At 41.7% G+C, this 24,107-nt stretch overlaps 2 protein-coding genes across 9 annotated transcripts; one reads left to right on the top strand and one right to left on the bottom strand.

Moving 5' to 3' along the window:
* Positions 1-703: 703 nt before the first annotated feature.
* LOC308405233 (uncharacterized protein) lies at positions 704-13,599 on the bottom strand. Its single transcript, XM_080895720.1, has 9 exons — positions 13,506-13,599; positions 13,145-13,202; positions 8,394-8,741; positions 6,945-7,211; positions 5,496-5,783; positions 5,032-5,145; positions 4,798-4,856; positions 2,812-4,701; positions 704-2,418 (listed from the first exon to the last, which is right to left on the bottom strand). The coding sequence occupies exons 2-9, from the start codon at positions 13,182-13,184 to the stop codon at positions 2,389-2,391; spliced, it is 3,036 nt and encodes a 1,011-aa protein (XP_080751846.1). The 5' UTR covers positions 13,185-13,202; positions 13,506-13,599; the 3' UTR covers positions 704-2,388.
* LOC308405234 (uncharacterized protein) lies at positions 12,889-23,764 on the top strand. Of its 8 annotated transcripts, none has more exons than XM_080895726.1 (6): positions 12,889-13,118; positions 15,928-15,984; positions 16,653-17,018; positions 20,850-21,089; positions 22,820-22,916; positions 23,239-23,764. In XM_080895726.1, exons 1-6 carry the CDS (start codon positions 13,109-13,111, stop codon positions 23,297-23,299), a joined length of 831 nt encoding a protein of 276 aa, XP_080751852.1. In that variant the 5' UTR covers positions 12,889-13,108; the 3' UTR covers positions 23,300-23,764. The 8 variants fall into 8 exon arrangements, with proteins under 8 accessions (XP_080751852.1, XP_080751851.1, XP_080751854.1 ...); XM_080895725.1 differs by having other exon boundaries at positions 15,925-15,984; XM_080895728.1 differs by lacking the exon at positions 12,889-13,118 and adding an exon at positions 15,139-15,422.
* The last annotated feature ends 343 nt before the right edge of the window (positions 23,765-24,107 follow it).

Here is a 24,107-nt window from a genome sequence, read left to right as displayed (position 1 = left end):
AAGCTTTTGAGGTTTACTGTGCTGCGTGTTCGAAGACTCCAGAATGTCTTGCAATTTCCATTGAGCTGTTTAGGAAATAAACAACACACATCCCTCCAAAGATAGCAGGAGTAGCATAGTATACAAAGTACTTCATTTGTAAAACCGCTCCAAACTTTTCACAAATCACAGCTTTCATCTGGAACTGGTAGGCAATGGTGTAACCTATTCTGGTACCAGGTACTCAAATGCACTCCATCTCCACTCATTACAGTGCTAGACTACCGTGAAGTGTCTCCAATAGTGAGCAGCAGGCCTGTTCATCAGAGGTGACGTACAAGTGGGAGCAGGGGATTGGGAGACTGATGGAGCTGTGATCCAAACACACACTCCGCACCTCCACAGCAAGCCGAAGGAACAGATTTATCTGAGCAGAATCAACAACAGCACTCGGTATACACAGGCGCCATGAATAATTAGCACTATAGACACAGTGAGCAGAAATATGGCTAGACTGCAAACAGCTCTGTGATACAGAAGAACACCAGAATAAATAGGCGCTTATATGGATTGACTTACTGTCAACATCCATGCATACAGGAGGTATTTTTGCACTGGAAATCCAAAATCCTCATGTGTTTGTGGGGGTGCATTTGGCTGTGAACAGTTCTTGAAAAGTGTTGTCTAGCGCGATGGCAGCGAGATGACAAATGCAGTAGCAAAATATCTTTATTTTTATTGATAAAATAAAAATACAAATCTGTTCATTAGTCCCAAATATATACACATTCTTCTCATGATAAATACTGTACTTTTATCATCTCACTTGGAACATCTGTATGAACTGTTTACAAGCATTCATTTTCCAAAACAAGAACCAAAGGAATTGTGGTGCTCCAGATGTCTGGTTGGAGCTTCCATATGCGCTGAGTAGTTTTTCATGTTGGTTTCAAACGCTGAGCTTATTCATTTCAATATTAAAGAACAGAGTTGGGGATATTCTGTGATTTGTATTCTTAATGCCAAATAAGTTCCAGGGGAAGAAAAGAGACTTTTCAATTTCTTAACCTGAGGCTTTGATTGACATATCCACTTTTTGTCTGCTAATAATAATAAAAAGGTCACAAATACATGCCCTGTTTTTAAAAAAAAATCTCGTAACAGATGCATACTAGCGGTAAATGGTTTTGCTGGAGGCTCGGGATGTGACATTTTAAACCCTTTGAACTTTTAGCCAGCACAAAATTTATGTGACACAATTCATTTCCAACTTTTTGTTACACATTTGGTGCAACGCAGTGCCCGAGCTGTTGGTTCTGTTAGGAGAAACAGAACTATATCAGTATTAAATAAAACATACAAAACAACACCACCGATATCAATTAGTGCAACTTATCATCAATATAAAATTATACCCTGAGTTTAAAAAAGGGAAAAAAAAAGCTAATAACGACAATCTTTCATTTTTAATGAGCCGTCTATGAACCCGTAAATTGTTACACTGCTTTTTCAGCAGAAAGTGCGGCAGCTCAGGGTTTTGTTTTGTTTTTGTGCTGACCTCATTCGTGCACGGGTATGATTATTTTCCAAGTCATTTAAGTCACATAAAAGCATTTAATTAATAGGCGCCCATCCATTTGGGGGGGATCCCCCTCATAGTAAGCAGAGCATTATTTCCCAGCACCACTGGAGCGAATCCCTTTAATTGAGAAGTGTCATAAGAGGCATCTGTAAACAGAAGGCACAAAATAAATAGCTCCAAGTAAATCAAGACCACCCCTGCTGCTAATTTCATCATTCATGACTGCTCCCAGGGGCCGAGTCCATCTTGTGCAGGGTCCTTTCTCATTTATTGTTTGTCATTACTGGCTCAGGTAGTCACGGATATTCACGCAGCTACCTCGTGTGCATTTTATTTGGGCAGTTTAGTTGTTTAGTGCTGCTGATAAATAGATGAGAGGACATGAACTTCTTCAGGTCCTATGGATCACTGCACTTTTAAAAAAAAAACAAAAAAAAAAACAGGCCCTTGGCAAATTGTGATACATGTGCTTCAGAAGTACAAAGCAGTCCAATAACTGGGTGTGGGACACAGTTATTGTATTTCCAAAGGTTTGTTGATTATGGAGCTTTGTAGTAAGTGTAATTTTTTCCCCTTAAAAAGGGTAGCTCGAACCTCCTTTAAGATAATTTCTAATATCTTTTCAGAAAACATTTCTCACCCCAGTCTTCGTTTTTTTTTTTCCATAAAAAAATAACTGATTTCAGGAGTCAGTTATGACAGCGTTTGACAGCTTTTTAAAGTGCTAAACCCCGTGCAGTCAGTCTTGCTTGGTGGTATATTGGATCTCGTCTGTCGGCTGTTTGTTCACAGGACAGTTGCAGAGTGTAGTTTGCTGACATCTGTCATCATCTTGGTCTCCCTCTGTGAGCCTGTTGCTGGAGACACACAACAAGCCCTTCATTGCCGATGTGACACACACAGACACCAAAAAAAAGCAGGACACCTGACACACAATGCTACTTTAAAAACTGCCACAATGTCACAAACACTCGAGACTAAATACAATTTTACGGCACTGACAAACACTGTCAACCCAAAAATTGCAACACTTTTTAAGACTGACTGTCAAGCATCTTTCAAAAAAGACTGAGGCAGCAACTGTTGAGCAGACAGTGAAAGAAGGAGCAGGCCTCGTATAAATGCAAGTACGCAGGAAGCAGGACAACACAGGCACAAAAGTGCACGTCAGAGACAGCCGCATGCTGGAAATCTGCAATATCAAACATATGGCAGCTGTTGGCTGCTATCGTGCTGTGTCTCACACTCACCTGCCTTTGGTGAGCTAAGTGGGCAGGCTGCCCATGGCCATGAGCATGAGCGTGGCCGTGCCTGTGTGCGGTGACATGCATGTGGCCATTCCGAGGTTGGTGATGATGGTTGGTAGGCATCACGGTGTGATGGCGATGCGCATCAGGTCGCTGAGCCACTGGCATATTAACTGGAGGTCTTGGGGGCTCCGGGGCTCTACCAGGGGATTTATGGTGTTTGCGCTCTTTAGGGAGCGTTTGAAACTCTCTGAGGGGGATAACAGGAGGAGGAGTCGGTGGGTGCTGATCCCCAGCAGCTGGAGCTTGAGTCTGTGGTCCGGGGTGAAGCAGGGCAGCCTGGGTCTGCTGTCTCCGATTTTGAAATGTCTGAGCCCTTGCAGTGTGGGCTTTGAGTGCAGCCTGGGTTAGATTGCTGGGTTTTTGCTGGCTGGAGGGATATGGGGCTGGAGCAGTTCCCCTTTGGGGAGCTTGACCAGCACCATGTGTGACAGGCTGTGTCTGTGTACCCACGCCTTGTGGTGCTGTTTGAACTGGTGCTGTTTTGTTTTGCTGAGCCATGTGTGCCTGTTGAAGATGATTAGGATCAGCCAAAGCTCTTGTGTCCGCACCCTGCGGTGCAGTCAGTCCCTGTTGTATGGTGGGTCCTTGTGAGACAGCAGAGTGGCCTACAGAGGCAGTGGGAGGCAGTGCCTGGGGGTTATTGCTGTGAGTGGCTTCCTGCCTGGGGGCAGACTGGCTACGAGGCGAACCTCTGATGTCTCGCTGAGCACTTTCCCTTTGTGTGTGGGGGCTTCTCTGTGTGCGTTGTGAGGACTCGTGCTGGGTTAAAATGCCAGAGAGTACCTGCTGAAAATCAGCCGAGTGGTGCCGCGAGCGTCTGTCAGCTAATGATGCATCTTGTCTGGGTGGAGTCCTGCTACGGGAAGCAGTTTGTCTCTGAGTTCGAGGCTGAGATCTGTTTGTTGTTCTTCCTTCGCGTATGGGAGCATGGCTGGTATAGTCTGTAGTATCACTGGTGTACTCAGATGATGTCTGTCCTCTGTCTAGCGTGCCGTTGGGATACGCTGGTGTCCCTCTGAGGAAATCCCAAGACATCTGTCGACGGGAGGAACTAGGAGTGGCCTCTTGTCTTCCAGAGTTCCTGTCAGACCTCCTGTGAGACTCTGGTTCCTGGTATGTTTGTGTGTTGGCATTCCTCTGTGAAGTGTTATTACTGTTATAATGTGTGTATCCAGTCGGAATAAGTCCTGGTTGATCTTGCTGATATGCGTTTACTTGAGCATCCTGGGGGTCACTAGGATAGGGTCTGCCACTTTGCATTCTGGGATTAGACTGCCCTGCAGGCATCAGGCTGTGTTGGATTTGTGAAGCGTTATTATTGGCTGCATTGGTAAAGGGAAAAGAAATGTCTTGCTGTGTCTGTTGGCCACCAGTTGGATACGAGTTAAGATTGACATGAATGGCGGGCAACTGTGCATTGTTGTTCGGCTGGGTAGTTTGCGGCAGCGCGTTAAGGCTGACATGAACCGCCTGCGGCTGGCCGCCGCCCTGGGCAGGGCCAGTCTGTATGAGAATGTTAGGATTTTGCTGCTGTGTGTTTGGGAGTGTGTTTGTATTCTGAGCATCGGTCTGCACGAAAGCCGGGTTGTCAATGCCATTATGTGGATATGAATTGGTGTTCTGAATAGCATTGTGTAGGAGTCCATTTGTGTGCGTATGGCCATTGTGTTGGCGTGTGTCAGAGTTACGCAGCCCATTTGGCGGCAGTGTCTGCAGGTTGTCAAGGCTTTGGCGTGCAGCTCTGTATAAGCGGTCAGAGTTGTGTTGATAGAGGGGAGGGTTGGGACCTTGATCCAAATCCCTTCTACCATTAGGCTGTGGATCTGCGGGCTTAATGGAAAGACACAGAAAAAGGAAAAATGGAATGAGAACAAAAAAGAATTGTCAATAAATCAGATCTGTAGTTAAAATTTTACAGGGGCTTACCACAGGCCTTTGATTTGGGTTGGTCTTTGGAACCAGCGCAGTTTCCCTTTGTCTTAATGCTTTAATAAAACAAATAATATTGCAACATTGCAAGGAAAAATTAATGGACTACTTTTAAAGTAAAGATGCTAATAAAGACTGTGATGAAAAGTGTTTTGCTTCACAAAATATACAATAAATTTTTTAAGAGTGGACAAACACAAGGTTTGTGGTCATACACACACACGAACTCACCCTTCCTTCTTCGCACAAGAAAGAAAATGAGCACGATGAGGAGCACGATGATTAAGATGCCCAGGAAAGAGCCAATCACAATCCCCGCCACTTCCCCTCCGCTGAAGCATACGTCTGAAATAGAAGGAATGGTGTCACAGGGGGGAGAATTAATAAAGATAATGAGTCTGGAGGCTCAGACAAACAAGAGGAGGCAAAGAAAAAAATGAGACAAGAGGAGGTGAAGATTCTAAAAAAAGGAATGATAAAGTAATTGCAAAGAAAGAGGGGGGTGAGGAAACAAGTGAAAATAAAGGGATGAGTCGGGCTGGTTCACTGAATGACTTTGACCGCATTCTCAGCAGATCAATCTCCCAGGATACTTTCTGTCCCTCTCCTGTCGTGAAGACAGATATGAGGACGGAGTCCAAAACCAACTGTCATCATAATCAGTCAGAGAGAGGTCAGCGTTCACCATAACTCACCCACGATGGCAAAGACTGTGCTCTGGGTTGACGTGTTTCCAGTGATGGCGTTTCTGGCCGTGCAGGCGTATCGGCCGCTCTGATTTTTCGAATAAGTCTGAATGGTGAGCGCCCCGCTGTCCGGCGGGCTATTTGTGATAGGCTGTCCGTCGAGTTGCCAAGAGAAGAGCGCAGGAGGCAGCGAGTTAGACGTACAGGTGAGACGAGCCGTCTGTCCCACCACCACGTCCCCTCCTCCGACACACTGTTTCGGGGTGTCCTTGGTCAGCACAGGGGTGTCAGGGCCATCTGGTTTGTTGATTATTAGAGGACAAAGTTATCAGCACCAGAAAGATTTACTTCACAAGTACAATGAGCACAGTTTTATATCTCAAAAAGCAAAGGCACGGATTATATGTTCAGCTAAAGGAGTTATCATTTTGTCAATTTTATTTTAAAGACATCAAGATAAATCACTCTGGTGAACTGTCTTTAATCTTGACTGCAAGTTATTCGGCTAATGGAGTTTTGCCATACAGAAAAAATAAGAAAATGTTCTCTCTGAAGGTTATTTTTACATGTATTGCATGACTTGCATGCCTCACAGTATAATTCACTCACTGAAGTGGCAACTTTTGTATTTTTCTTCTTAAAACATGATTATAAGCTAGTACGAATCAAGTACGACTTAAATAAACATTGTGTATGTTGTTTATCGGAAATATGGATGGAATTTCTCCCACATGATGCTTGTTTCAAACCGCCATGTATTCCCAAGGACACTTTGGCAGCTTCAGTGTCAAAAGGACTGAACCACCAAGAATGCAGTTAGTGGGCAAACATTAACTACTACCCTAAACTCAGCTGGTCTGATGTCAGCACAGCTTAACTGAAGAAATGCATTAATTTAAAAAAAAGATGGAAACTATTGTAAATATTTGCTTGTTATAGTTTCCCACATGCAGGCTTTGCAGATTTATGGTTGATTTCTGTTTCTGATTACTGCCCAGTTCACCAAACTGGGAAATTGTGGTTGAAATTGAAAAACTGGCCTGAATAATTATTGGAGAAAAAAAATAAATCAAGAGATAAGGTGACATTGAAAGTAATCATTAGCTGCACTTTCAGTTTTACCAGCTGTTATCAGTCTACAGTACAGCAGCCCCTGTGAATGAATACGTCTGTGGCTACAGAGGATGGGATTTATTTCGGACACACAAAAAATACACGTTAGATCTTTGAGGACACCGATCAGAAGCATAGCAGTTGTAACATGAGAATTACTGAATTACTGTTGTGATCGAAACAAAGCCAGAAGCACAACAATAAGCTTTTGGACAATGTTCTGTGCACTCTGAGTGCACTTCAGCATACTGTATGCAGTGCAATGGGGGTAAGCAGATAAGCTACTGCTATTTGCAGTGGCTACAGCAGATTAGCTTCCTCTTGTCTTAATCACTACAAACTCACAGTAGATAGTGAGGCTCTTTGTGGCAGTTTGGGCACTGACGGGGTTGCTGGCTGTACATGTGTACTCCCCCGCATCACTCCGTCTGGCTGGGTTAATGATGAGAGAGCCACCGGAGATGGTGATCCTGGAGTCAGCAGTGACTGTTGAGCCTCCTTTGCCCCACTGGACTGTAATCTCCGTCCCAGCAGTCCATGTACAACTCAGAGACACATTTCCCCCCTCCAATGGTACTAAAGGCACAGACAAACTCACTCCGGCTACGGCATCTATGGGAAGAAAAATAAACTTTACCAAAGAGCCGCAAAAGCAGAAATGTTGAGAAAAGATTTTAAAATTAACGACTACTATAGGTATGAGCCTGAGTGTTTGAGAGAGAAAGAGAACGAGAGGGAGCTCACTTCAAAAGTTGGAGTGACAGAACAATAGAGGGCAGCTTTATGTATCTGTTGAGGATAATTTGTTGTAATCAAAGCAAGTGAGAGCTGAGAAGGGACACCGTTCAGATAGAGGCACAGATGGCGAATAAGGGGGCAGACGGTGTGAGTGGTACCCGAAATGCCTCTTGGCGAGCAGCCTAAGTTAAATAATTGGAAAAGGAGAAGAGGGGGCATACGGATGGAGGAGGAGGAAGCGGTGACTAAGAGAGAACCTCAGCAGCTACAGCAAACAAACAAAAACATTCGAGCAACTACTAAATAACTCTAATCACTCCTGTTTTTGCAGATCACCTGTGAATCAGCAGCAGGATTTATATTTTAGCATTTTGGCTGCCTTTCATTTCAAGAGGAAGCTATGAACGAGTAAGTAGGAGGCTGAGAGTCGTGCAGAAGGATGCGGCTGTTCCATGACATGAACTTGCTGTGGTGAGTTTGGAGAATGTGACCTTTCAGCAATAATAGACTAGTGCCTCTAACAATTCGGTCTCTCTGGCACCCTATTAGCACTGGTGGTAAGAAGGTTGAGAAAATCTGTACATCATCCCTGCAGCGTGGGCAGCTGACTGAAAATAAAGAGAGACCCTCAGCTGTTCGGGCTCCATTACAGTACTGAATATAAATGAATGCAAATACAGTATGTACTGTATGCAAATGCAACGCTACATTTAGACTGCTATAATATCAAACATCTAAGAGCATGAATGCTGCATATTGGATGAGTTTTAATTAGCATAAAGCCCTGAGCCACTGGCTTCATCCCCTTCTCTTTTTTCATTAATTTTACCTCGCCTACTATGGGTCACTAATTTCATTATACCTCCCAGACTAATTCTCTTACTTCCCGAATCCTCCCTCTTCTCTTTTTACTCCCTGGTATTCCTCCCTAACATTATCGCTTCCCTCAAAACCTCTCTCCCCCCACACACTCTACAAGCCCTCCACTTTCCCTTACCACCCCACTTCCCAACTCTCTCTTAAATCAACTCACAGGGGCACTTCTTTATCTCTTACCAAACACTCTCAGCTGTACTGATCCGGTGTTCACAGACAGGTTTGTGTTAGAAGTGGGAAGCACCGTTGCCTGGTAGCTCCCCGCATCCTGGAGCTGGGCACTTCCAATTCTGAGCGTGTTGGCAGTGATGGAGACCCTGCCCTGGAACTGCGGTGGTGGTTCAACCGTTGAGGTCCCTCCAGCCCACACGCCCAAAGGCCTGTTCTCATACAACCATGTGATGGTCAGGACACTTGGTAGGTTCAGCAATGTGAACACTACATCAGTACCAGTTTGAGACAACACTGGGTTTGTCTGGAAATTGATCACCACCGGTTTCTGACCCAGTACACGGACGGGGAGGAGAACTAAACAAACAATCAAAAAAAGAGAGATATTAAAGATGCAGTGCTTACAATGTTTATCATTTCAATTTAGGGTGGAGGAAATGTTTTATATTTCAAACAACGTGCCGCAGAACCTGATAAGAATGTAATCTTTTTTTACGAAAATAAATATACTAGATAGTGAAATTAGCCGTCATCATAATAGCACCTGAGGACACATGACTGTTTACATCAAATTTCAGGGTAATCCAGGCAAAGATAAGCATAAACACGGTGTATTTTTAAAAATTAAATCAGTGCATCTCAGCGTTTTTGTTTTGTGACCTTCTGCAGAAATTAGAAGAGTCTAGACAAAAGAGTCTTAGAAAAAACTAAGGAATAAAATCAATGTATGGCTTTTTTATTTCTTCCTTCCTCAATAATGAGTCATCAGTTCATTCAACAAACAAGTAATTTAAAACCAACATAAACAGCAAAACGGTTCTCATACTTTGATGGTGACGCATTATAGTGTCATTTGAGAAGCTGTGGCTTCGACCAAAACCAGAGACAGATGGAGAAAGTTCAAACAACTGCCTAGCTGAAAATGGAGAGCCAGTTTAACTATTGGGAAGAAAAGTCACCCTCCAAAAAGCCAGGCGAAAGCAAGGCCATCCACTGCAACAGCCCACATTACTTAGATACTCCCACAAGGGAACGGGTCATGTTCAGGTCATTTTTCACTATGAAAAATTGGTCAAACTTATGTCTGAGCTGGATTTGGTTTCTGTTCTGTTTACAGCAACAACTAAAAAAGAAAGAAAAAAAAGAGAAAAATAAGCATCTAGTGTTGGTTACAGTAGCAAGTACTGAAAAGAGGGGATTCTCTTGAAAGTTAAAAATGCTATTAACAGTCCATGGGCAAATACACTCCCACTTTAGTAGGTACAGCTGTTTAACTGCTCATTAATACAAATGTCTAATCAGCCAATCACATGGAAGCAACACAATGCATTTGGGCAAGTAAGCACTGTCAAGACGACCTACTGAAGCTCAAACTGAACGTCACAGGAGAAAATGTGATTTAAGTGACTTTTAACATGGCTTGACTCACTGGTCTGAATATTTCAGAAACTGTTGATCTGTTGGGAGTTTCCCCACACAACCATCTCTAAACTTTACAGAAAATTATCCAAAAGAAGAGAATATCTGGTCAGCAGCAGTTTTCTGGGCAAAAATATCTTGTTAATGTCAAGAGGTCAGAGGAAAATGGTCAGGCTGCTTCGAGCTGACAGGAAGGCAACAGTGACTCAAATAAGGACTCGTTATAACCAAGGTATGCAGAAGAGCATCTCTGAATGCGTCAAACCTTGAGGCAGAAGACCACAGAGGATGCAACTCCTGTCAGCTGAGAACAGGAAAATGAGGCTGTAATTCACACAGGCTCATCAAACTTGACAACAGAAGATTAGAAACACTGACTGATGTAACGAGCTACAGTTTCTGAAGCAACAGAAAAGCATGGATCCGTTCTTCTTTGTAATAGGGTGGTGATGTTTGTGTAGTAATGCGGGGACTCCTTAGCACCAACTGAGTCAAAGCCGACCTGAGTATTGCTGCTAGTGTACCCATTTTCTGATGAGGTTAACATGTCGAAAAGCTCAAATCATCTCAAATCATCTCCAAGAATAGATGATTGGCAGCCGGGGGTCAGTCCGACTGGCAATAGTTTGTTCCCTGTATTAAAATAACCAGATCTCAATTTAACAGAGCACCTCTGCAGCAGATCAGGAAATTTGCATCACGGATGTGCAACCAACAAATCTGCTGCAACTTTGTGATCATATCAATATGGACCAAAATCTTTGAGGAATGTTTCCAGCAGCTTGCTGAATCTGAAGAATTAAGGCAAGTACTAGCATAGTGTCTGGTGTGTGTCTGCATGTTTGTGTTACCGCGATATAATAATGCAGATTGGTGAATAAGAAGGGGAAAGGTGTGGGACACATCTCTGAGCATTTTTGTTTTGGGAGCAGAATAGAATAAAACGGTAACATTTCTAAATTAAAATAATAATAATGAAAACTGAAAAAAAAATGGTATTTACAAAAATGTTTAGGTTACAGAGATGCACCTACATGTTTTTTAGAATGAAAAGAAAGCATCTGCATTTTCACTTATATGGGGTTTTGGAATACTTCTAATAGCATAGTATTCTTAAATTTGTAGTTTTACTCCAAGGATCTGAGTACATCTTTCACCACTGCAGAGGAGAAAATCTATAGATACACACAGTGGGCTCAGGGGGTAAAAACCCATTAGTAAGGTACACACTCTTTCCTTCCTCATCGATTTCACACCATGATTTTTGGATTGTAAGTGATCCCAAACTAAACATCTATTTTGTGTTTTTGTTAGCCTGACTTATTGTAAGCCATGTCATAATCATATTTGCTGTCTCTCTTCACAAAATCAGTGGTGCATAAGCGATTTTTTTAAGCAACTACATTCCAAAGAAAAACTGAATTTAAGTTCTTCTGCTGTTTGCATGTTTGTCAATTTGAAATCTGCATGGGAAAAAAGAAGGAAATATGTGCTTTTGTCTTTAGCTACCATTCCTCTCTGTGTGTGTTTTGTGTTAGTATTGCAGATTGAAGCTGGAAAAGCCCTGCTGAATTTTCAATGCCTTTTTTTACTGGCATATAAAGCTTCTATGCGACAACACACCAGCCAGTGATTTATAGTGAATAAATCAATATGGTCCTGATCAGTCTCGCTGGACTGCCTTTATACGATTTTCACAGGAGAGCAGAGAATAAAATGACACCAGTGAAATGGCCTGTATTCAGGTTTCCCCACTGATTTCTTAAAGACAACAAAAGTGTTTTAGGCTTTTAGGTTTGTTGTCTTCTTAAAAAAAAAAAAAAAAAAGTCAGAATAAAGGCTAATGAGTCAGAAGTGAGAAATGATAACGAGTGAAGCAGCCCAGAGCTGATGCTTTCATGTGCGGTTGGAATGATTTTACAAGGCCGTTTTTACAAGGGCACCTAAAATAAGATGCATTTATGACATCATTAAGAGTTAGACTTTAATAAGTAAAGCCTGTCTAATAAATCACTATTAAAGTGATTTAGTTGGATACATGGATCTGAAATGAACTGCAGCAAAGAGTCCAGAGGCCATGCCAATTGCAGCAAAAGCGGAGTGATGATGAAACTTTCACCTGCAAACTTGTACCCAAAGAGGCTGGACTTTAAATCTGTGGGTTGCTCCAGTGGGTGTGGCGGTTTCTTTTGACAGTCCTTCTCGTTAAGTCACTTTCAGCTGAACAACATTTCTGGAGATGTAAACTAAACAGCTTCTTGTTTACCAAAGAATTTATCAGAAACGCATCCACCAAACCGCAGGCACAAGAACTGGAGAAGTGCTTTCATGCGCAGTGTAGGTTGAATGAGAACTGTGTAGAAGCAGCTGCCGATAGCAGCAAAATGAATATTTAATCATATGAAAATGTTGATGATTATTACTTTAATAATTATCTCTCATGCATGAAGAACAGCCCTTAGTTAATGAACAAATTAAAATATAATTTACATTCCTGGCGCTAATTCGCTTTCAGAAGCTTGTTGCCTGATCTTTTTTGTTTTTGAGCAAAAGGTTTTCACAAACAGGAAACACAAGGCGCTAAGTGCGGCTGGCATTATTTTATATTTTTTGCTACTATCAACAAACCCCGCGAAGAAAAATCGTGTTATTCTGCCTCTGAACCTTTTCTGGGCTCACTTGTTCCTGCTGAACTCATAAATCTTTAAAAACATTTCACAAATACATAGAATCACTCCCTCTCTCTCTCTTTTTCTTAAAATACAGTAGATCTAAAACAAACAAAACAACAAGAAAAACAGAAAAAAGGAAATGTAGTTTTTTGTTTTGTTTTTTTTTAATAAAAATAACTGAAACAAGAGCAAACTTCGCCTTTCTTGGGACTTATGCAGGCGTTTGCTTTTTTATGTCATGTTTTCAAAACAACAGCCAGGTATCGATGCTACTAGTAGTCCTATTGTTCATATTATTGTTTTCAAAACCTGTAGACTCGCCCTTCCCATTAAAAGAAAAAAAAGACACTTCGTTCTGAATCACGAGATGAAAGCTCAGATGTTTGAGCCTGTAAGCAGGCCCTGAAGGCATCACGTCACTCAGTCGGCGCACCGACGGGAATGCAGCCGCGCAGGTTTAAGAGCGGTTAAAGGCGAGCTTTCTGCTTGAAATGCAGTTGTTTTAAAACGTGCCTGGAATACCACGGCGTCTTTTCCCCAGCCTTGTTTTCCCTCCACTCTCAGCACAGACTCAGTCGAAACTCTTTGGACTTTACAGACTTTTGTGAGCTGTTTGAACCTTGCACGCGGGACATGAGGAGAGGTGACTGTCAGTGCAAATTGTTTTACCTGCCAGCGACAAGCTGATAAGGAGCAAAGGTTGTCTCATGTCGTCAGTCAGGCCAGTCTGTTGGGAGATTAAAGCATTAAAACCTTAACTATACAAGATATATATATATATATATATATATATGCACACAATAAATGTATGCATGTGTGGATATTTTTAAAAAATCCCTAAAGACATTCTCTCCGGTAGCTGGGATAGGTGTGGATATTTCTTCCAATAAATGCTGTGTGGACATTTTATCATATTGTTACTGTGCTGGCTGGCTATACATCTAGTTCGGTTTACATCTGATTAATAAACTTACAAACATAAACATCTTAAATATAGTATGTAGTATAGGTTATATTATAATAGGCTTACCTCTGTATAGCCCCTTTGTCCACATATTAGTTTTGTGCTGTAAGGACGAAAACACTTGTCGGCTACTTCCTACATTTCTGTTCATACCTGTGACGGACACGCCTGTTTTCTTAAAGAAGACGCAGTCATTTGTTTGCGGTAGAATGGTCAGTGGGTGGGAAATAACTTTGAAGTAACAGCTGTTGCATTGCAGCGACAGCATTTGGAGAAAGTCGATTCCTTTCACATTCATCATTCATTGGCATTTTCCTTCCGGTAGGTGATCTCAGGTCAGCACAGTGGTTAAGATGCAAGACTGAGATGCTTTAGACATGTGCAGAGGAGGGCTACCAGGGAAAGGATATTGAATATGGAGCTGCCAGGCAATTGAAAAAAAATTAAACCACAGGGGAGATTTGTGGATGTAGTGCAACGGGTTGACAGAGGAGAATGTAAGGGAGAGAGGGTGAGATAGGAGATGATCCGCTGTGGCGACCCCTATAGGGAGCAGTCGAAAGAAGAAGACATGATCCCCTAGAGCACCAGATAAAATCATATAATTGCACCATCTTTACACATTTGAGTCTTTGATTCAGCTGCTCGCTTGTGCAGTAACACATTAGCAAACTGAAACAACCCCAGCAAGTAATTCATTTGCATATGGAGCCAGAAGCTTATAGATGATGTCTGCTGAGGAAGAAGAAGGAAAAAAAGAAAAAAAAAGCTGATATGAGGGCTAACAGTGTTGATATTTTTCAGCTGTTGTATTAGTGCCACCCACTGGTTAATTCCAACTGACAGCACTTTTCTGTAGACTCAGTGGGGGCCACAGCTGTGATTCCCATGATTATTCGTAAATCCTTTGCAAATACAAATGGTTTTATAATCATTTTTAAATCGCTCATTATATCCGTGCCCCAGGATGTGCTCCCCAAAGTGAGAAACTGTGGAGCTAACCTCTGAATAAGTGATGTCATTATGCTTCAGTGCTCTAGTGGTGTAAGAGACACGTGTGGCAAAACAATCTCGTGTCAGAGCTGGTTCGGAGGCTGTTGTGGCGCTTTCGATCATATCAAATCATCTTGTTTGATGGATTCATTTGTATCCGCTTGCAGTTTTCTTTAAAACAGCTGGCGATCAGATTTTAACACAAAGCTAAACTTTCCCAGGGAATGAAATCGCTGGCATTCCCCTTAACATGCTTGAAGAGGTTTCTCAGTTGCAAGCAAGGGACAATTATTGGAAGAAATAAAAATAGAGTAAATCGTGTATTAGTTCCTCTTTACAATTCAACACCAAAACAATGCATTGTGTCTGCAGGGCAACTAGTGTTCGTGCCGGATAAGAAGCCCGCAGTACAAAACCTATTTTGTAAGAATGCGTTTCAACATTGTCAGTGATTTCCTTCCAAAGAAAGCCATTTCTTTTTATCACTATTAACAAACAGCTCAGAAGCAGCTGTGTGAAAATCTAGAATCAAATATGCTGTATTGTCCAGGGAGCGTGTGCTAGAACACAGGCCCAGGAAAGGAGCAGGGTGGTGCTTATAATAAAAAGGGGGTGGTTTTACAATAGACAGTTCAACTTATTTAAAGCACAAAGCAGAAAAGAGCATTGACTGTACAGGAAGTGGTGGTGGGGTGGGAGGTAGACTGTTGGAAAAGAAAATGACGCCTACGTGACACACAAGGGTTGGACATGACGAGAAGGGGGGAAAAGGCCAGAGAGAAGAGAAGAAGCTCCAGAAGACATCTGGCTTTACTGCTGTTTCAAACTGGAATATTTCTTACAATGGCAAGCCCTTTAAAGGTATTGCGGTGTTTTGGGCCATAATTCTTCTCACTGAGGTGAACTGCGCTGCACTTTAACCTCTGAGAAAGTCAATACAGAGCAGAAGACCTCTGACTCAACTGTGCTGTCTGTCTCGGGTTTAGAAAGGTAGGTGAGTCCCGCTGCAGAGGGTTTTGATGTGGATAACTTCAAGGTAAACAAAAAGGGGAATTCTAGGTTATATTTAATGCATGCAGGTTGGGTTGTGTTCTTGCACCGTTATCTCTGTTCTCTCTCTGTGTTTTCCTGTAGCAGCTGTGCTTGAGGGGCTTCATTTTAGTTTTGGCAGCAGACGTGTCCCGGTTTTGTTCCAACTTCTGATTTTACTGCAGTCTGCAATGCCAATACTGTTGTTCTTTGGATACTTCACAAATAAATTAAGAGGGGAGAAAAAAAAAGAATACCCTAAACATTTGGCTTACATTTTTTTAATAGAAGGACATGCTGGCTGTAATTGTTTTTGCTCTCATTTTAATTTCACATTTTCTCTGGAGGTGGTGTTATTATTCTTGCTGCAGTGGCACCCCTGCTGCCTGAGTACAGAGGAAATTGTGTGCCGCTGCTGAGGTCATGGACAAATTCCTCTTTCTCTACTCTCCGTCTACATCAGCAGGTGTTATGGATCTACAGTATTTCCTGTGCTGGAGAGTTGCCCCACTGTTTCTCTTGAGTAAGCCTTTTTTGTTGTACCCGCCATATTAATGATTTTGTCATTAGGCAAAAAAAAAAAAAAAAGCAAAGAAGGGAAAAAGTATTGCTATGTTGCTTTGCCCTTTTTTCTTTGTTCTTTGTTCAAGCTGAGACAGTGGCACAGTTTCTGTTCCTCAGCCACACAAAGAATGATCAAAACAACCCTAAGACGTTGCACTGTTACGCAAAAGTGCCTCTTGCGTTAATGACCGCACTTGCATTATTTACGTTTCCCCCATCCTTTGCCTTTCAAGTTAAGACACATGATTAATAGCTCTCATGGTAAATGCACACAGGCTTACCAGGCTTTGACACAGATTTTAGGATATTGATGTGGTTTGATGGATATCACATTAGGCATGGCTGTCATGCATTATAAATCATAACTTGACATTATTTGACAGCAACTAGCTATAGTATATTCATAAAGCGCATACAGAGAAGGATGGCGATGACATATTATGTTATTGTTTGTTTCATTAGCTTTCTATTTTGTTCGTACAATGCAAACACTCCAGAGGCAAAAGTCTGATTGAATACTGCAGGTCTTCATGGCCAGTGCAGTAGAAATATGCACTGTATGAGTCACGTAAGTGAAAGAGGCACAGAAGACGATGTAATAAAGAACAGTGCGATCTTTGTTCTCAGTGCCATGTGGGCTCCATTGTATGTCAGTGCACATCCTCAATGAAGAGCCGGTGTATGTAGTCCCCGGATCCAGCCTGGATCTGAAAGCCCAGATCAAGCGTGGACACCTGGAAGACATCTCCACAATAACCTGGGAACACGAGCCGGAAACGGGGTTTAATATTGAGAGAGTGACACTGGCCACGTGCTCTGGCAGGAGTCTCAAGTGTGCTGGTACGAGGCCAAATGTCCGTGTGAGCACCGAGCAGCAGGAGACGACACTCCAGATTAATGGATACACCACAGCGGACAGCGGCGTGTACACTCTGACTGTGACAGATCTCCAAGGAGCCAACACCTCCACACAATGCATCGTCAGGGAATACGGTACAGTATGACGACCGGCACGTGAGAGGATTTATTGTGACAGCCTTAGATAAATCCCCTTTTGTTAGTAAAATATGTGCACAGTCACTTTAGTATGCTGTCCATTTATCCAGGTCCCCACTCCACAAAGGCTTGTTGTAACAGACGTTATGGAGAAATTTAAAGACACTGCTGGTACAGTGCAGGGATAAACAACTGCTTGAGTGTTAAGATGCTCTATATTTACTATAGTTGATCATTTAATTCAAATTATGAGCATTTAAAGGTTGTCGCGTAACCCCTCACTGACTCTGGTTCTGACGGAAGTTTCTTCCTGTTAGAAGGGAGTTTTTCCTTCCCACTGTCGCCAAGTGCTTGCTAAAAGGGGGGAGTTTAGTTGTTGGGGTTTCCTCTCTACTAATGTAGAGTCTTTACCTTACAATATTAAGCACCTTAAAGTGTCTGATGTTGTCATTTGGAAGCTTATAAATAAAACTTCAGGTTCAAGTTGACTTCCTACCAATCTCAGTACCTCCAGGAGCAGCTGGTCAGCTGACCTGAGAGACCGACAGGGTGTGTGGAGATGAAAAAGCTCAGAGAGGCAAGGCGGGGCAAGACTGTGAAGCATTTAAAAATAAACATAAGAATTTCAAAACTCTAAAAGACACAGGCAGCCAGTGTAGTGAGGCCAGGACAGGGGTTATATGCATTCTTTTACGAGTTCCTGTTAGGAGTCGTGCAGCAGCATTTTGAACCAGCTGCAGACATGAGAGCAACGACTGTCTGACCCCCACCTAAAGTGCGTTACAGTAGTCCAGGCGGGAAGAAATAAAAGCATGGATCACTATTTCAAGGTGCTGCCTCGAAAGAAAAGATTTTACTCTTGCCAGTCGCCTTAAATGATAAAAACTGGACTTCACCACTGCTCTGATTTGGTTGTCCAATTTAAAATCACTGTCCAACTTAAAACCAAGATCAGTAACAACAGGTTTAAAATAAACTTCCAGAGGTCCCAAATCTACAGAGGAGGACTCACAGGGACCACTGGGTCCAAACACCAACAACTCTGTTTTCTTTTCATTAAAATTTAAAAAGTTTAGAGCCAACCAAGCTCTAATGTCATCTAGACATGTCATGAGAGGTTTTATGGAGATGCCACCCTTCTGCTTCAGTGGCAAATAAATTTGGCAGTCTTTGGCATAACAATGAAATGCGATCCCATGCCTTCTACGGATAGAAGCCAGAGGCAATAAATACAGTAAAAACAGTAGTGGCCCTAAAATTGAGCCCTGTGGGACACCGCATGACAGAGGAGCAGAAGATGAACCGAGAAGGCTGACAGAGAAAGTTCGATCTGACAAAGAAGACTTAAACCAATTGAGTGCAGTGCCACCAATACCTACTACATCACTTAATCGAGAAATTAGAATATTGTGGTCTACGGTGTCAAAAGCAGCAGTTAGGTCAAGCAAGACAAGAACAACATGGTTACCAGAATCACATGCCAGAAGGATGTCATTAAAAACCCTTAATAATGCAGATTCTGTGCTATGAAGTGTTTTGAAACCTGACTGAAAAACCTCAAAGATGCCATTATCATCTAGAAAATCTTTCAGTTGACTAAAAACGATTTTCTCTAAAACCTTGGAAAGTAAAGGCAGCTTGGAAATAGGCCTATAGTTCGCTAAAACTGTGATCAAGGCCAGGTTTCTTAAGCAGTAGCTGCACTACTGCATGTTTGAAATTTGCAGGAACCACACCAGAAGACAGACTGCTGTTAATAATTTCAAGGACATACTGCCCTATACTAGGAAAAATGTCTTTAAAAAATTGTGGAGGAAAAGGATCCCGAGGGGAACCTGTGGGCTTAATATGGTGAACCACATCCTCTAAAGTGGAGAGCGTCACAAGTTCAAACTGAGTAAAAACAATTTTGAATAATAAAAGCTGAGGTATCTTGTTCAATTAGACCCAAAGCAAGTTAGAAAAAGTAGGTTTTTAACAGCATTTTAAAACGATTGAGAGGCTGGTAAGCTAAGTTGATCAAAAGATGAGGAGCCACCACTAAAAAGGCTCGATCACCTCAGCTATTAAGCTTGAATCGGAAACATCTTAAAGCAGTTGGTTCGTAGACGTCAGTGCTCTGGCAGGATTGTAGGGTTGCAAAAGTTCAGTTAAGCAAGGTGGTGCTAAATGACTGAGACTGAGAAACATGTAATAAAAATTTTAATTGGATCTCGAAGTCTGTGTAAGGAGCAAGTGTAACAAGAATATAGGTGATCACGTCATTTCTGTTCTGTCAAAAGGCAAACTTCTGCATTTTGCACATCCCAGAGGCGATGATGAAACGACTGGTCAAAGTCAACATATAAAGAATTGCAATAGTTTAAACAAGAGAGGTAATAAAAGTGTGAATTACTCTCTCAAAGTCATGCAGCGGGAGAGGCCTTCACCTTACTGAGATGCCTTAGTTTAGCAACAGAGCTCACCTGTTTATCAAATTTTGAAGCACTGTCAAAGTGGTAAGAAGCTATAAGACCAATTAGCAGAGAGATACCCATCTAACATGTTGGGTTGCCCAAATAAAATATCTTGCTTTGGTTTTGTTCAGCTTGAGGACAACAATGGTGGGCACAATGAAACATAAATAACAGGCAATAGGTTAACTACAAAAAGAAGTGTATGGATTATCTCATAATAAATATTCATTAACAACAGTCCTAATTCTAGATGATACACAACAAAAGTTTTTGCACAGTAATGAATGCAGATAATTAAACACTGATGACTTTGAGGAAAGAATATTACCACCAAGCTACTGTACATTTTTTACTGTGTAATCCATTATTTTGCCTTTAACAAGAGACAAGAGACTCATGAGAGGGTATGAATTTTTAAGTATAAATCATTAAGTTAGAAGCGTTTTGATGGTTATATCCACTGATTGTAAAATTATGGTGTAATTACATCCATGCGTCATACCTCCGCCTGGTACTTGTTTAAAGGTTCAATACGGCAGCAGTAAATGCTAAAGCAGCAGTAAATTAACATTAAGACGTCCCAGTGTAAAGACGTGGGAACAAAAGGTCCTACTACATAGTGGGGCTGCTGGAGAATATACCAACAGTTAGTTGAAATATGAATATAAATGTTGTTTGCTTTAAATTATTTGAATATGTTGCTGCGGCAGTTTATGTAAAACTTGGCCTCTTTACATGAATCTCTCTGAGTAATTATATGAAAGAAAGAATACATCAAATACTCTCCAGCTGACTCTGTTGTGGCCTTTCAAGTGTTAACTCCAATAATTACCAACAGTATAACGAATGCGCTTTAATTTCACAGTAGAAAGCATTGTTTTCTTCTGTTGGTAGATGTCTCATTTAATAATGTAACACTTGGAATTAAATTTGCCTACAGGCTCCACTTTCCCGGTCTTTCTTTTTGCGTTTGTCCCTCTAGACGAATCCAGTCTCCCCGTAGCTTCTGTGCTTTTACTCTCATTTGTCTGCCCTAACAGTATCAATTCATCAGCTCCACTCTTCTCTACATCTGCTCTCTCGGCTTCCAGGGTTTTCCATCATCCCATTCTCCAACATTATGCCTCTCTCTCTGATCTCATTATTGTCTCTGAAACTGAGCCAGTTTCTCCTGACAGCATTAAATGTCTCTCATGATTCTTTGTCTGAGACCCTCTTGGACAGCCGTGTGCCATTATTCTTATTCTATAACAGATAGATGCCCACGGCTGAGCACTTCATATATCCTCTTGTTTCCATCCAGCGCTGCATTCTTTACCTACATACTTGTCACATATTTCCATATTTCACCTCTGTTTGTCTGTCTTTCCAGAGGCAGTCCACCACGTCTCCGTCAGCATTAACGTGTCCCACTCCTTGCTTGTTTGTAACGAGGCCTGGGGGACTGATCCCAGATTCAGCTGGCGCCACGAGAGTGCCGACATCACCAAGGCGGTGGGCAAAGTCTCCAACAATGGAACAATATTAATTATTACCATTTCTCCACTCTGTGGCCACTTCACCTGCATTGTTAGCAACAAGCTCGGCCATAGTTCCGCCACCTACACTGCAGGTACTGCTTTACCTTTTTTAATCAACACTTATGACATTAACAGTGGAAGTGTAAAGGGAAATATCCCCCCCACAGGGATGAAGCCACTGATAATTATCACGTCTTGGGTCTGTGGGTTATTTTTTAGCTTGGCTTTTGTGGTTCACTGTCACTGTTCTTGACTTAATTTCCAGCTGTTGTTGTCATAAAAAACACTGAACTCTTCCTGTCTGACATCAAAAGACAGACACACAAAGTCAGAGTGAAGCTGATAAATGTGATCCAGCATTTAGCAGCTAAATGGATAAAGGAGACCATAAGAGGTCTAAAAAGGAGTGTGAACATTGGGTTTTTGAACTCTTAAAATATTCTAATTATAAACTTTTTTTTGGAGTTGGTTTTACAATTTTGAGATGGATCTATTTACTTGAACATTTCTCTTAAAAATCCTCTACATTAATTTGATCGCTGTCTTGTTATCTTGCAAATTGAGACATGCATAAATTTATCATAAAGCAATTGAAAATCATCTATGGCTAGTACCAAGCTGTGCATATGTGTGAATAAAACATTTTTTAAGATATTACAAATGCTACATGATCTATAATGCATCATGCAATAGACTCACGTTGCAGTAGACCACTTGATTTTTTATGTGTCAACAAAATGCTTGTAATACTCAGATTTTATCAATAATTTTGATAAACTTTGCACAAAATTAAGGAGGTTTGTGTTTGGTTGATTTTTATTTATTTTTTTTGTAACAGTGCTCCTTGGCAACAAATCTTTCCCTTAAATGGCATCACGTTTGTAAGGAAAATGCGTTTGTGGGTTGAGCAGCAGAGTTGAGCAGCAGAGTTGAGTATGTGGGTTGTGGCCATGAAAAACTTGTCAGAGCTGTTTGTGATTGGCAAGAGAAAAATTGGAAAGTTTTTAATGGACACAGCCCACATACTCAACTCTGCTGCTCAACCCACAAACGCATTTTCCTTACAAACATGGCTTCATTTAAATAAGCAGGTTTTTCAAGGTGTACGATTTATTGGCAAGAAATAATCTACCAAATACAAATTTCTTTACTTTTTGTGTTTATATATAAAAATATACTCTCGTGGACTTAAGTCAGAGTTATCTTTGACTTGTAATGCAGCACTTTTTTCATGGTCATACTGCATTTACTTGGGATGTAAATCCACATTTCTCCACATGAGATTAAAAAACTCAATGCTTGATCCCCATTTGGCTGGAGCAGGCGGTTCGATGTAAAGGTGGCTACGCCTGTTGACACTTTATTTAAAGCCCACCGTGCTGTGTCATGGATATTCAGGAATCGGACTCCTGTACATAATGCATTGTGTCTATTGAAGCTGTGTCCTGATTGCGCTTCTGTTCTGTTCTGTGTATTGTATCACCGGTGGTGTTTCAGTGATAAAGGATTTTCCAGAGTGCAATCAATAAATCACTACCAACACTACTGCCACTGCCGCTACCACTGCTGCTAAACAGGCAAGACAAATGCAATTCCTCGTATCTGCCAAGAGGCATGATGATCCAGCGACAGTCAGGGTATTTTAGGATGCCTCCTGTTATCCCTTGGTGTTCCAGTCAGTTTAGTGACTGTGTGGAGTTGTTGCAGGGGACCTCTTTGCCCTCTAAGAACAGCCATGCCAGATGACCTCTGTTTTTTCTGTTTCTTTGGGTTTGTTTTTCTTTGTTCCTCCTCTCATCGGCTGTTTTTTCCTGGTTGACAGCACCTTGTGAGACCGAGAACAGAAGTGCGACGGCAGCTGTAGTCTGTCTCCTGCTCCTGCTGAGTTTAGGAGGAGTGCTCGCATTTCTGCTGTGGAGGTACGGTAAGGCACACAGTCACTGGCAGACACAAGCACAAATCTCATTTCAGGCTATGCTCAGTTGATAAAGCCATATGCAGCGAGAAAATAAGACACTGGTAGTGGATGCTTTAGAAAACGACAAGGAAAAAAAAAAAAAGGTGATGGTACAGAATGAAACAGCAAAATGTGACACGGTGTCCTCCCACACAATACTGTGCAAACATGAGGCGTGACAGGCCAGCCTGCGTCTGCTGACAAAACAATTGTCATTTTTACTCGAGCCAGTGTACAGTTTGTCACTGTTGCTGCACTAAATTGAACACTTGGTTTCTTTTCAGGAGGTACAGGCACAATAACAGAGGAGAAAGGCTGCACGAGCATTTAGATGACACCATCTAAAAAAAAAAGTGCCTGAGCCACATTATGCTGCTCAGGTGTCTCAGAGAGGAGAACAGGAAGAGCACTGGCCTATGGGGGAGGGCCTTCCTGTCCTGTGAGCACTATGACCTTTCACTGCACTGAAACAATGTGAAGAGCGAACCGCTTCTGGACAGATAAAAAATATATATATAAAAAAAGTGGATATGTGGATTGAAGGGCCAGCCTTATACTGCCTCCCGCTGGGCTTTACCTGAAACTGTTCAATAAGCATTCATTTTGTAACCTTGTGTTAACTAAGCTGTATGCTTAAAATATGCTGTAAAATATTGCCTTTATGCTGAAATCCCTCTACGTAATGTGATGGAAATCAACAGATCACAAAGATTGTTTAAATTAACGGTGCTTTTTGTTATTTTATTTCCTTCAAGCATGTATTTTCACAGATATGCAACAAGCTTATCAGCCTTCCAATAAAGTTTGAAAGCAGGATTTGGCGTCTTTATGAAAAAACAAACAACTCTGTGAATGAAAACTGTAATCACTGATGGTCATGTGATTATTAATTTGAGGAAAAATAGTATTTGGTTTGTTTGAAATACTTGGAGAAGCAAACATTTGATCCTCTTTGATACTTAGTAAAAACTCTACTTGAATAACACCGAGAGACAAAAATATCTTTTTCAATCCATGTGATGTTCTACTGTGGAATAAGAGAGTAAGCCCTTGGCACCAGAAGCTACTTTTACCCCCTTTAGCTAAAATACATTCTGGCAGGTTTCTTTGCATAATTATCCAGACTCTGACATCAGCTTAGTGAAAATTTTAC

This window comes from Rhamphochromis sp. 'chilingali' (assembly GCF_963969265.1).
Source record: "Rhamphochromis sp. 'chilingali' genome assembly, chromosome: 11".
Taxonomy (NCBI): Eukaryota; Metazoa; Chordata; class Actinopteri; order Cichliformes; family Cichlidae; genus Rhamphochromis; species Rhamphochromis sp. 'chilingali'.
The sequence above is the reverse complement of the archived record's forward strand: the minus strand, read 5'-3'. Positions and strand labels throughout refer to the sequence as shown.

Excerpts from the sequence above, each read along its gene's own strand:
- LOC308405233 (XM_080895720.1), bottom strand. The coding sequence starts at position 13,184 with ATGAGACAACCTTTGCTCCTTATCAGCTTGTCGCTGGCAG. Across the intron at positions 8,742-13,144 it reads TATCAGCTTGTCGCTGGCAG|TTCTCCTCCCCGTCCGTGTA; the intron begins GTAAAACAATTT and ends TTGTTTGTTTAG. Across the intron at positions 5,784-6,944 it reads AAAGAGCCTCACTATCTACT|ATGGCCCTGACACCCCTGTG; the intron begins GTGAGTTTGTAG and ends TCAACAAACCAG.
- LOC308405234 (XM_080895723.1), top strand. The coding sequence starts at position 15,885 with ATGGACAAATTCCTCTTTCTCTACTCTCCGTCTACATCAGCAGGTGTT. Across the intron at positions 17,019-20,849 it reads ATGCATCGTCAGGGAATACG|AGGCAGTCCACCACGTCTCC; the intron begins GTACAGTATGAC and ends CTGTCTTTCCAG. Across the intron at positions 21,090-22,819 it reads TTCCGCCACCTACACTGCAG|CACCTTGTGAGACCGAGAAC; the intron begins GTACTGCTTTAC and ends CCTGGTTGACAG.